General features: G+C 40.1%; 1 protein-coding gene across 1 annotated transcript; it reads left to right on the forward strand.

Annotated features, from left to right (window-relative positions):
* Positions 1–742: 742 nt before the first annotated feature.
* Positions 743–2668, forward strand: LOC116063869 (E3 ubiquitin/ISG15 ligase TRIM25-like). The gene has a single exon (XM_031318866.2). It carries the CDS (start codon positions 942–944, stop codon positions 2601–2603), a length of 1662 nt encoding a protein of 553 aa, XP_031174726.1. The 5' UTR covers positions 743–941; the 3' UTR covers positions 2604–2668.
* Positions 2669–13551: the final 10883 nt, after the last annotated feature.

The following is a 13551-nucleotide window of genomic DNA, read 5'->3' on the forward strand; positions in this document are numbered from 1 at the left end:
CATGTGAACTGCTAACAGTTTTACTGACTTATCATATGTATAATGTACTACAACATGTTTATGTTTAATGTTTATGATAACAGGTTAAAACATTTGTAAAAGATGTATTGCACTATCAACTGTCAAGATGTAGATCGTAACAAAGAGCTCAGAAGACAAAATACTTTTTATATGTGTTTTAATATTTCAAAAGGAAATATTGACTTTTTGCTGCAGAACATTTTGGGCTTTTGTCACTAATTAGGTTGCAAATATAATCTTTTTTCAAGATTTTCTTGTAAAACAATTACACTGTATTGTCAACCAAATGTAGATAATCCAGGCTGACAGAAAGAGTTCAGGGATTTCTTGATAAAATGAAGGTAAGCCTACAGGCAGGGAGGGCATCTGGATGGAGGGAGAATGCAGTGGGCCTGGGGAAGTGTCAATGTGGCCGGAGACAGAGGCCAAAGGGCAGATTGAGTAAATTAACACAATAACATTGTGACACATAGTTTTAGACATATAGTTCAAATAATATTGTTTTATTCTATTTTGCTACAATAATGGAGTTGCATTAACTTGTTATCCTTCTTAGAAGAGTTCCTCCTAAAAGCTGAAGTGAGAAAGAGCTTTTAAATGAGAAACGAGTTGTACTGTAAACAAGTTTTAAAGACGTCAAACCGCTCCTCCTCCTGGAATGAATTATAGCTTAACCCCTCCCTCCTCTTCCTCCTCTTCCTGTTCTCAAACACAGCGAGCTCCACTCTGTCCACATATGTCTTTCCTTGTTCCCTCCCCTTTAGATCTACAGTGTAAGGAATGGGTGTAACCAACATGGTGGTGAAGTGCAAGAACGGACAGGCCCCATTTACTGCAGAAACACATGTTTAGATCACAGCTCAAACTAGTTTCACTTGTTAGAAAGTGAAACTCAGACAGAGTCGTCACTGAGAGGTGAAATGGCGCAGAAAGGAGTTCAGCTGGACCGGGAAACCTTCTCTTGTTCCATCTGTCTGGATCTACTGAAGGATCCGGTGACTACTCCCTGCGGACACAGCTACTGCATGAACTGTATTAAAGGCTTCTGGGATGAAGAGGATCATAAGCAAAGCCACAGCTGCCCTCAGTGCAGGCAGACGTTCACACCGAGGCCTGTGCTGCTGAAAAACACCATGCTGGCAGTTTTAGTGGAGGAGCTGAAGAAGACTGGACTCCAAGCCGCTCCTGTTGATCACCGCTACGCTGGAGCCGAAGATGTCGCCTGTGATGTCTGCACTGGAAGGAAACTGAAAGCACACAAGTCCTGTTTGATGTGTTTGATCTCTTACTGTGAGAAACACCTTCAGCTTCATTATGAATCCCCTGCCTTTGACAAACACAAGCTGGTGGAGCCCTCCGAGAAGCTGCAGGACAACATCTGCTCTCGTCATAATGAGGTGATGAAGATGTTCTGCCGTACTGATCAGCAGTGTATCTGTTATCTGTGCCCTGTGGACGAACATAAAGGCCACGACACAGTCACAGCTGCAGCAGAAATAGCTGAGAGGCAGAGAGAGCTGGATGGGAGTCGTCTGAACATCCAGCAGAGAATCCAGGACAGAGAGAAAGATGTGAAGCTGCTTCACCAGGAGGTGGAGGCTATCAATGGCTCTGCTGATAAAGCAGTGCAGGACAGCGAGAAGATCTTCACCGAGCTGATCCGTCTCATGGAGAAAAGAAGCTCCGATGTGAAGCAGCAGGTCAGGGCGCAGCAGAAAAGTGAAGTGAGTCGAGTCAAAGAGCTTCAGGAGAAGCTGGAGCAGGAGATCGCTGAGCTGCAGAGGAAAGACAGAGAGCTGAAGAAGCTCTCACACACAGAGGATCACACCCAGTTTCTACACAACTACATCTCACTGTCACCACTCAGTGAATCTACCCCCAGCATCAAGATCCGTCCCCTGAGGTACTTTGAGGACGTGACAGCGGCTGTGTCAGAAGTCAGCGATAAACTGCAGGACGTCCTGAGTGAGAGTTGGACAAACATCTCACTGAGGGTGACTGAAGTGGATGTTTTGCTGCCACGACCAGAGCCCAAGACCAAAGCTGACTTCTTAAAATATTCACGTGAAATCACACTGGACTCAAACACAGCAAACACAAAGCTGTTATTATCTGAGGGGAACAGAAAAGCAAAACGATTGATTCAACCACAGTCTTGTTCTAGTCACCCAGACAGATTTACCTATTATGTGCAGGTCCTGAGTAGAGAGAGTCTGACTGGGCGTTGTTACTGGGAGGTGGAGAGGAGTGGAGGAGTTTATGTAGCAGTCACATACAAAAACATCAGCAGAGGGAGCTCTATTGAAAGTAAATTTGGTCTAAATGACAAATCTTGGGTGTTAGATTGTGACAAAAACAGTTATAACTTTTGGTACAACAACGTCAAAACTCCTGTGTCAGGCCCTAAGTCGTCCAGAGTAGGAGTGTATCTGGATCACAGTGCAGGAATTCTGTCCTTCTATAGCATCTCTGACACCATGACTCTCCTCCACAGAGTCCAGACCACGTTCACTCAGCCTCTCTATGCTGGACTTTGGGTTTATTATGACGGGTCCACTGCTGAGTTGTGTAAACTGAAATAGACAGAAGTAATTTAAAGTGCTCATATTATGATTTTTGGCTTTTTCCTTTCCTTTATTGTGTTATACATCTTTTTGTGCACGTTATAGGTTTACAAAGTGAAAAAGCCCAAAGTCCACCCCAAAGGGACTTACCATCTCCAACAGAAAACACTGTTCACAAACTGCTCCAAACAGCTCTATTGTAGTCCAGCTTTTACTTCAGTGACGAACGTGCGTCACTTTGTAACACATGTTATAATGCTCGCCTAGCTGCTAGCGTGGCACGCCCTCATACTCTGCTTCTGACTGGCTAGTAGTCTTTACCTAGCTACTGCGCATGTGCGACTCCCAACAAAGATGGAATAGAAGTGTGATGCCTCACTCTGTAGCTAAAACTGAGAGCTCAACACACAGGGTGAAAAGAGGAGCTGCAGCAATGTGCAGTATGACAAAAATATGTTTTTTGAAAATTAAACCATGTAAACCTATTCTGATATAACCTCTAAATACAATTATGAACCTGAAAATGAGCATAATATGAGCACTTATGAGTTAAATTCTGCTTTAATTCTCATGCTTATTATTTCCATGTTTGTTGCTGAGAGCTGATCTTTGTGACATTCCTTCACTACACAGAGATCAGCTGTCACTCAAACATTATCAGCAATACTTTGACATCCTCTCATTAGTTGTTGTGTAAATGTTTGAGTTTCTTTAGGTGGCTTCTTCTCTAAATGTTTGATGAATATTTGTATTGATGCATTAGCGTGTTGTTGTTTGCATGCTTCTGATGAGAGAAAGCACCAGACATCCTTTTGCTTATACTTCATTCTCTTTTCATACATTTGTAAAGAAATCTATAATCCCATTTATTTGTTTGGCAGAGCAGAAGTTGCTGTTGTAATGAGCTATTATAGAACTGAAATCATCCTGATCATAATCAATGCCGAGATCATTCATTATTCTCTTTACATAGCTGAGATTCTGGTCAAACATACTGATTGTGTGGATGAAGTGAACCTGTACATGAAACAATTGAACAGGAGTCATTAAACGAGAATGTGAGACCAAACTGAAGGTTTACATGATGAATAAACAAACGCACCATGTATTATCTTCTTGTCTTCATTCCAGGGTCATACAAATGTGATGAAGAAAATGTGACAACTACTTTGAGAGAATAAAGGCTGATTTATGCTTCTGCGTCGAATCTACGGCGTACCCCCGCAGACCACTCTGCGTCGCTGCGAACCCTTCTCCGAGCCCTCCGCCGTAGCTCGACGTGCACCTCCAAAAATATGTAACTTTGCGTCGAGGCAACGCAGACCGCAAGGACTGTGATTGGTCAACTCGTCCTGTGTGTTGATAGTCGGTGTTTCAAGCAGCCTACTGTGGGGAGTAACCACATGCTAGTTCACTGACATAAGCTTTGCAAATAAACTCAGACATATTTTGGTTACAATGACGGGGTTATCCGTTTGTAAAGTGTCTATATGTCAGTAACGTTTTGAAATTAGCACTTTGCCAGCAAGCAGTACTTTGTGGGCAGTTGTGCTAAAGTTTGCTAGTTGCTAGTTAACATAACATAAACTGGCTGGCAGACACATCGCAAATAACCTCAGACTTATCACCCCCTGAAATGCACCACGATGCAAAGCAACCCCGACGCAGAACTTCAACAGGGTCACGACACCGTAGGAGCGATGCCGTAGCTACAGCGTGGAGTTGACGCAGAAGCATAAAACAGCCAGTTCATGTTTAGAGTCTCTGTCCTTTCAACTTTCTTCACTGAAACAGTTTGGTCACAGAGAAATGAGCAGAGTTTTCCAGCACTTGTCACATTTTGTTTGTGCACTTAGTCAATAAAAAAAGGATTTATAACACCTCTATTACACAGACCTAAAACAGTGGAAAAACCGGTGGAGCTTATTTGGTGATTTAAAAAAAAATTACATTTAATTTAAAGTGTGAGGTGGAAGAAGTGCTTTTCTATGTGGAAGTGAAGCTGTAGCTAACATAGGTGGAAACAGACTCCTGTGAGAATAAAAAGCAGCAAGTGTCTCTGTGCAGATGTTACACTTTAACTTAAATGTCTCACTGGTCCCTGAAGGCAGTCTGACATCCGTCTGTTGGTTTTGGCACAAAGCAAAATGTGGTAATAAATATATTGTCTTGTAGATCAGCTGAAAATATGCTAAACTTCTACTGCTACTACCAAAACTAAAACTTATTGTATTTACTTACTGTATTACTGCAGGTAATTTATATTTTCGCAGTAATAATGACATATATTATGTTTCTGTCAAAAAAAAGTTGGCAGTGAAATGACAGAGCATCGTACAAATCAATGTCTTGAAGCTCAGTATGAAGTATGCAGTGTGAGAGATTTAATGAAAACAAAAACTTTGTGGACAAACTGAGACAGATGCTGTAGTTTCTCAGCATGCTCTCTGTTGTGTTGCTGGTGTTTGAGTTGTTTTTGAAAATCTAGTCCAAGAGGCCATGGTGCGTTCACTGACCTGGTTCAATAATAAGAGCAGTGATGACTGTTTAACGGATGTCTGTCCGTGTGTGTCTGGCTCCACCTGCTGTTCTTATTTTAATACTGACACTCCACATCCAATAACTTCACCTCCACCCTTTTGTGCTATTTACCTTCTCTACAATGAGCCTCGGCTGTGTAACAACTTCTTTATTACATATACAATTGATATGCCAAGATACTGCATTAGCAATGCAGTACCATTTCTTGTGAAACACCATCAATACACTGCACTGAGCATTCATGTTTTCATCGCACACATGCTCTAAATGAACTCCCTGAATTAAGTTCCTGTAAGAAATGTTATTGAGCTGCATTATTTTGGTTGAAATGCCAAATAAAGTTGAGCTTCAATGGAAGGCAACTGAAAGTGAAGAAGAAAGCAGAACAAATTATCCAGAAAGCAGAACAACTGCGCTCAGGCCAAACTCAGCCAGGTAAACACTAAAACTGACCACAAGATCCAAAAATATGGAAATACAAAGTGATAATTTACAGCTCATGGATTGGAGGATTTAGGAATGTAAGGAAATAAATGTTCTGTCCTGATTTAGATGGCTGTAACCTATTTGACATGCTCTCAAACTTTTGGAAATATTAATAATCTGATGTTTAAGCTACCCAGCAGTAAGGTAAGGCAGCTTTTGGACATGTATGCACAGTATAGTACACACTGAAATTTCTGATGGCCCTCCCTGTGTCCTTGAAGGTACCAGAAGAACGCAGTTAGCAGCTAGCCAGATTTGGAAAAGCCCAACTCTCAGCTGACTGACATACTTCATATTTGTAGTTGTTTTCTTTAGTTGTTTGCTTTATTACATTAAATATATTTCATTTACAGTCATCCACCGCGTCCATTCCTTTATTTGTCATGACCTAGGAGGCTGGATGACAAATTATGTCGACACATCAATAATTTAACATTTTACTGATGATATTTTGTTTTTGAAGATTTCTTTTGGCATTTTAACCTTTTTTTTTACAGTTCACAGTGAAGAGGCAGACATGAAGGACAAAAGGGGGAGAGAAGGGGTTTATGAGCTGCAACAAAGATAACATAACGTGGCAGTTATATGGCGTGGGGCTGTAGCCATTTGGTGGTGCACTAAGTTTGAGTATGAACCAGTAACACCTGCAGTACTTCTTTACAAATATTCTCTCTCTCTCTCTCACACACACACACACACACACACACACACACACACACACACACAGCCGTGTACTCTTGTTGTGGTATTGAGTAACAGGCTACGGGGCGGATATGACTGAGCTCCACCTGCAGCTGCTGTGCAAGGCGAGCGGTTTGGAGACAACGAAGATTCAGGTCAGACATGCGTCTTTATACCTTTCTGCAGATAGCCTGTTTTTGCTGTCTGACTGTGACACCACGCTGAGTGCACTTCAGTATCATCCAGTCAGTCACTTATTTAACTGTGCTGATCAGACATGTTAGAATCTGTTTTCCCTGTGCGAGGATGTTCACACATGTAACAGACTTTTCAGGAACTAATAAATCTCACTTATTGAAGAAAAATAGGAAATGAGGGACATGCATGCTATGACAAGACACTGCATGTTGTCATTTTGATGAATTTAATGTCATTATTATCATCGTATTATTAAATTTAACAGCACAGACATCCACCATATATTGAAAAAAATGTCTACATGTAATTTTGTAACTTGATCCGGCTCAGACCAAACAACATGATTTGATTTTTACTAGCTACTTTGACTATAATTTATCTACATAACACTCAAAATAATGTTCATTGATGAAAATGTCAATGCTGCCATTCATTATGATAACACTGCTGCAATTTAACAGTGTGGAAGATATAAAAAAAACTATACAAATCACATTATGTGCAAGATAATACTATATAATCACAATACAGACATTTGTTCACACTTCCAATTAATCAACAACATTAAATTATTCTCTGTTTTCTTTGCAGCGTGATGAAAAGCTTCTCTACAAAGAGGACTTCCTCAGGAATAAATTGCATTGAACTTCACTGACTTAATATATTGCATAGTCAGCTAGTAATAGAGACAAATATACAGTAACATAGACAAGGCCTTCAAATTAAGTTAACATGCAGAAACCAACTGCGAGAGCTTTGTAACTTTAGTTATATATTTGCTGTTAATGAAATTGACACAAAAACCTGCCACATGTGAACTTGGTGCCTTAGGGAGAGTCTAGGTTCCTGGGACAGTTGCTCACTTTGCTCAGTTGGTAAATCAGATAGATAGATAGATAGATACAGTAGCCTACTTTATTCTTCCTGGGGATGAAAATTTTAGTCAATCATGCATGTCAGTTAAGCAGTCATGCATCAGTTTGTTGCTGAATACACAGCAGGTCTTACAGTGCTGTACAGTAGCAGTCTTTTGCATGTTTTAAATATTTTACATAACTGCTAACTATTTTCTAAAGGATGCTGTTGTGGAATTGTGTTTTCCTAACAGTTCAGGAAGCCAGTGGTTTTTCCGTCTATTTCAAACTGTATGCATGATAAAACAGTGCAGCCTTTTCATTTGAGTATCTTAAAATAATAATGTAACTTCCACAAAAATAGAGCAGACTTGGATTTACGTGCACCTACCTCCCTGACTTGCTGGTATCTTTACTGAATTGTGCAACATCTTCGTTCAGCAAAGATGGCTGAGACATAGTTGTCATGTTCTCTCTCCCCATCTTAATAAATCTTCTCTGATGAATTAACAGAGCAGACAGTTTTGTTGTCATTACTTATTCATCATGGGGGAGACAGACACTATGCACTATAGCTTTAAGTAAAAGTACGTAAGTATCATCAGGAAAATGTAAAGTTTTAAAAGTGAAAGTACTCAATGCAGAAAAATCCTCACATTTTAGAAACTGGAAACGATCAAAAACCTTCTGTCAATCAACTAAGCAATTAATCGGCTCATCATTTCAGCTGGACTTGTAGGCCTGTATATTATTGGGTAGTTTAATTTGTAATAAAACATTGTGTGTTTTGTGTGCCAAAGTCTTAATTTGTAAAGTAACTAGTAGCCTAACTAAAGATCAGATTAATGTAGTGTAATGTAGAGTAAAAAGTACAATATTTTCTCTCTGAAATGTAACTCGGAAGCCGCAACTGGGAATGACGTCATACCCGAGTTGAATGCGTTCTATTTAAAAGTCGGATTTTCATTGTTTTCATTAGCTCTAGCCCGGTTAGCTATTGTTAGCAATACCAGTTGATAACAACGCATTACGCCGTTTTTTGTGCATGCAAACAACGTAACAACATGTCCACAGATAGAAGTTGGACATGCCTGTGTGAACGACTGATTTAGTGAGACACAAATAAGACATAAGTGCTTATAACTTCATGTTACTGCAGCTTTTACAACTGTTAATACAGGGAGCAGCCATGTTGGATTTTGAACTCGCGCTACTGCGAGGTTGTATGAGTTCCGAGCTCGTAAATACGAGGTCAGGGGGCGTGTTTACGACTTTGACCTGTAAAAACCATAGACTGTGTCGGTACACGATCCGTTCTACACATGCGCAAGATAATACTGTTTTACCGAGGATACGACCTGCACGATCTGTTCCACGCTAGCCTATGGCTAGCCTCCACCGGGAAGCTAACGTTAGTTTAACTAACAGCTAATTCGGCTAACCGCTAGCTGACAGCTAGATTCAGTCTAATAAAATAACGTTAACTCAAACGTAATGGGAAAAGCAGGCTACAGTTAAATTAAGACTTCACAGTAATAACAATAAAGACAAGTATTGAGTGATTGTATTTTAAATGAGCACAAGTAAAGTAGAACTGACGTAACAGCTGTTATATATGTTAGGTGTTTGTTATATATGTCAACGTTTATTTTCAAGTTTTATTTTGAGGGTCTTTTAAAGTTATTACATGCTGTCTCAGCTAGCAGTTAGCCGAATTAGCTGTTAGCTAAACTAACGTTAGCTTGCCTGTGGAGGCTAACGGCAGACCGCTACAATCAGCTAGCGGTTAGCCGAATGAGCCGTTAGCTAAACTAACGTTAGCTTGCCTGTGGAGGCTAACGGCAGACCGCTACAATCAGCTAGCGGTTAGCCGAATTAGCTGTTAGCTAAACTAACGTTAGCTTGGCTGTCAACCGGAAGCGTGGAACAGATCGTGCAGTGTCGTAAATCCTCGTACAACCGCGCATGCGCGAACATTTTGCGCATGTGCAGAACGGATCGTGTACCGACAGACTGTATATATTAATGGACAGAGCATGTGTGACGTCACCCATTGGTTTGTGGAGATTGTCGGTACACGATCCGTTCTGCCTGCACGATCCGTTCTGCACATGCGCAAAATGTTCGCGCATGCGCGGTTGTACGAGGATTTACGACACTGCACGATCTGTTCCACACTTCCGGTCGACAGCCAAGCTAACGTTAGTTTAGCTAACAGCTAATTCGGCTAACTGCTAGCTGAGACAGCATGTAATAACTTTAAAAGACCCTCAAAATAAAACTTGAAAATAAACGTTGACATATATAACAAACACCTAACATATATAACAGCTGTTACGTCAGTTCTACTTTACTTGTGCTCATTTAAAAAACAATCACTCAATACTTGTCTTTATTGTTATTACTGTGAAGTCTTAATTTAGCTGTAGCCTGCTTTTCCCATTACGTTTGAGTTAACGTTATTTTAGACTGAATCTAGCTGTCAGCTAGCGGTTAGCCGAATTAGCTGTTAGCTAAACTAACGTTAGCTTCCCGGTGGAGGCTAGCCATAGGCTAGCGTGGAACAGATCGTGCAGGTCGTATGGATACGTAAAACAGTATTATCTTGCGCATGTGCAGAACGGATCGTGCAGGCAGAACGGATCGTGTACCGACAGAGATCAGTTATCCGTCGTCGAGTTTGCGTTTATGGGCGCAGCCATCCTGGTTGCGGATGTGACGTTTTTAGACGAGAGGGCGGAGTGAGGGAGGAGCCATAGACTATTGGGCGGTGTCTGACTGTTTTTTTTTTTTGGAGTTGGCAACGCTGCTGACACTCTACGTTACCTTACACACGTTCACTGGCAATCTGGACGCAACTGCTGCTGAAAGCTAGCATACATAATTCGAGGTAAGATATAGCTTCGCTAGGTTTTAAATATATCTTTGTCCAATAGTTATATTACATATAAGATGAGTCACATTGTAAAGTAAATGTATCTGAAGTTACCATGTAAATTGTCTGTAACGTTAGCTAGCCACTGGTAAAACATGCTAACGTTAATTTTCTGCAAATCGAAGTTTACGTTGTCCTAATTTAAACGTAGTGTCAGCGAAATGCAAAACGGGGATTGTTAATGCTCATAATCAATAATCATTATCTAACACTAAGTATTAGCAGATGTATAACAAAGTTTCTTAGAACGTTTGGTTAACTGTAACAACCATAATGCACTGATAATGTCTTGCTACTGTTTGCTCCATCAGTCTATGGTTGGCACAATTAGCCTTTACATGCTTTTAAGAGCTAACGTTAGCAGAAATAAGCTCATTTAACTAAATTAAAGTTACACTAAAGAACAATAGACTGTTGTTGATTCATCTGCATTCTCCCCCGATAATTAATGAAGTACAGTTACATGCTAGTGTGCATATATATTTAACTATGAGGGGCTCAAATGGAAATTGATGACTCTTTTTTTCACAAATAGGAGTGTGGAGAGCCACGATGGCATGTGCACCCACCCAATACCTCAGAAGTAAGTCCATTTTCTCTGGCATCACCCAGAGATGCAGGTGGAGGGCTGTTAACAATCCGGGGAAGATCGACAAGGCTCGCAGGGTTTTTTTTCTTTTTCCACTGTGCATTACAGACAACCAACAGACTGTCACACTATGCTCACTTTAATTGTAAAGGCAGCTTCTATTTCTTTACCCAGGCATTTGGACTTGACTGAACAGAGTGCTGCACAAGTGTTTTAAGCTGTATATGTTAAGCTATATTTTTATATTGTGGTTTGTAATGTCAACCATTTCTACTGTAATTAACAATGTGACACTAGTGATTCAACTACCCTTTTTTTTCATATGCAGACATGTCTTACCTTGACCCACAGCAGTGTTTTATGTGTGGAATGTACACTGGATTGTAAAAGGTGAACTACATTATTTAATTCATCAATTTAACCCCTAACATAATCTTAAAAATATTGCCAGTGTTGTTTGTGGTTTATGTAGTTTTTGTAGTTAATGCCCATTTCAATGTGAAATAAAGGTCTTTCTAAAGCTACATTTGTTTTTCTGAAGCAACTATAGGAACATACACAATATTGTAGTCATACAAGAAGACATTGGTAATTTGATAGAATTTGTAATTGATTAAAAGTGTCTATTTTGGCTTTAATCAACAAAAATATGATTTCTCAAATGTTACCATACTTGAATGTTGACAAAGAAGGATCAGGGAAATGTAGTTTGTGCTTTTCTTGTGTGTCTTTATGTACTTGTCAATTTTAATCACCATGAAAACACTTCACCAAAATCCTTTTAGATTAATTTATAGACATATTTATTTTGACATACATAGTCAAGTGTTTAGTAGGTAATTGAAAATGCACTAGGTGCTGTTTAATCTGTGTAAGGTTATTGCAAATTCATTATAACAAAAGTATTATCACAAATTGTTGGTTGATTGTGGTAGATGAGAGGCAGCTGGAACACAGACTCCCACCCTCTAGACTCCACTCCTGCAATAAGAGACAGACAGAGAGAGGAGAGACAGAGAGAGGGAGGGAGGAGAGACAGACAGAGAGAGGGAGGGAGGAGAGACAGAGAAGCTACCTAGGAGCAGCAGGCCTAACAGTAACAAGAGGACACATCTATTACAGGACTCACATTTTAAACCTCTAAATACCAATGACTGCTAAAGTGCTAAAAGTTGGTCTGTCCTTTCAGCAGAAGAAGCTGAACCGAAAATGATTTTCTGGCATCATTATAATCAGAACACATTTGAGAACTTTGGATGTGGTCAATGCAATCTGTTTTCCACAACAGGATGACTGGCACCAAATACGCTGCTCTATACACCAGGTCTTCCCTCTGGCTCTGGTCATTCAGTTTTCAGTGTGGATACCTTTGTAAAGACAAACATGTAGTTAAGAGATGGTAGATCACAATGAATTATATTAATATATGAGCTTGTACATGAAGGCATGCTTCAGTTGAGGACATGCAGTATTAAGTAAACATACTCCTATATGTCAAATTTATCTTAGACAATGTGTATTGTACGCAACACTTACATTACTTACATTTTAGTAATAAACAGAATTTGTAAATATAGATTGTAACATGTATGTGACTCATCTTAAAACAGACTAATGTGCTGACAGAAGGTCTTCAAATAGATTAGCAGACACAACTACAGTAAGTGGAAGAAAGACCTCAGTGTAACAGCATCAACAACAGTGGTTAGTAACTCCTGCAACAGCAGGCTTGTTAGGTACATTAACAGTCTGAAATAATGTATTTAGAATTTTGAGAAAAGAATATTGAACCTGGTGCTTTATACAATACATTTGGCTGCAGAACTGAAGATTTTTCAAGATAGAACACTTAGTAACTTTACAATAATATATATATTTTTTCATGTGCGACATTTTATTGCAAAAACGGATATTCTGGCCTACTGCCCCGTCCGTCGACGCGCTCCAGCGCGGCTTTGTCCGAGGTGAGGGTGACGGTGATGCTGTGTGGGTGTCTGTGCCGTCCTTCGGGCGCCTCCGGGTAACGTTGCCCAACTCTCGGGCGGGGTACCTATATTTCAGTATATTCAAGTAAAAGCATCTCCGCTTGTCCCGTGCGAATGCCCCACACAAAACTCAGATGTGAGGGGGTACTTTCTAAATCACACGCGGTCCCAAAATGATTCTAATCCCGTACGAATAGGATTTATATGAATTTGCACTATAACGTTAGCTATATCAGGCTTTGACTTTAAGCTAACATTACCATTACATGCGCATCGATTAGCAATAACATCACATATGGTTAAAAACAGATTACCGGCGAGACCGTTGTGCATACCTACTGTATACGACTGTAACGTTAAATATATTAATTTTAATCCGCTTATACGGTCTGGTCTGCATAACGTTATTAGTTAGCCCGCTAGCTTGGTTAGCAAGGTGCTATCTAGCTAGCTAACTGATATTCATTTGGATGCTAACGTTGGCTAATGAAAAACGGTATTAAAACAAAATGTAACGTTACTTACCGGAAAAACTGAACTGCCGACTCCTTTGAGTGTCTTGTCGTACAACCGAACGTTGAACAAGACATTATTAGGCGACCAACTGTCACAGTCACGAAGACGAAAGCTGGTCAACCCCCAAAGTGAAGTTTACATGCCATGGATAAGCTTTGCTAAACCTCTGTCATGATTGACA

This window comes from Sander lucioperca, chromosome 21 (assembly GCF_008315115.2).
Source record: "Sander lucioperca isolate FBNREF2018 chromosome 21, SLUC_FBN_1.2, whole genome shotgun sequence".
Taxonomy (NCBI): domain Eukaryota; kingdom Metazoa; phylum Chordata; class Actinopteri; order Perciformes; family Percidae; genus Sander; species Sander lucioperca.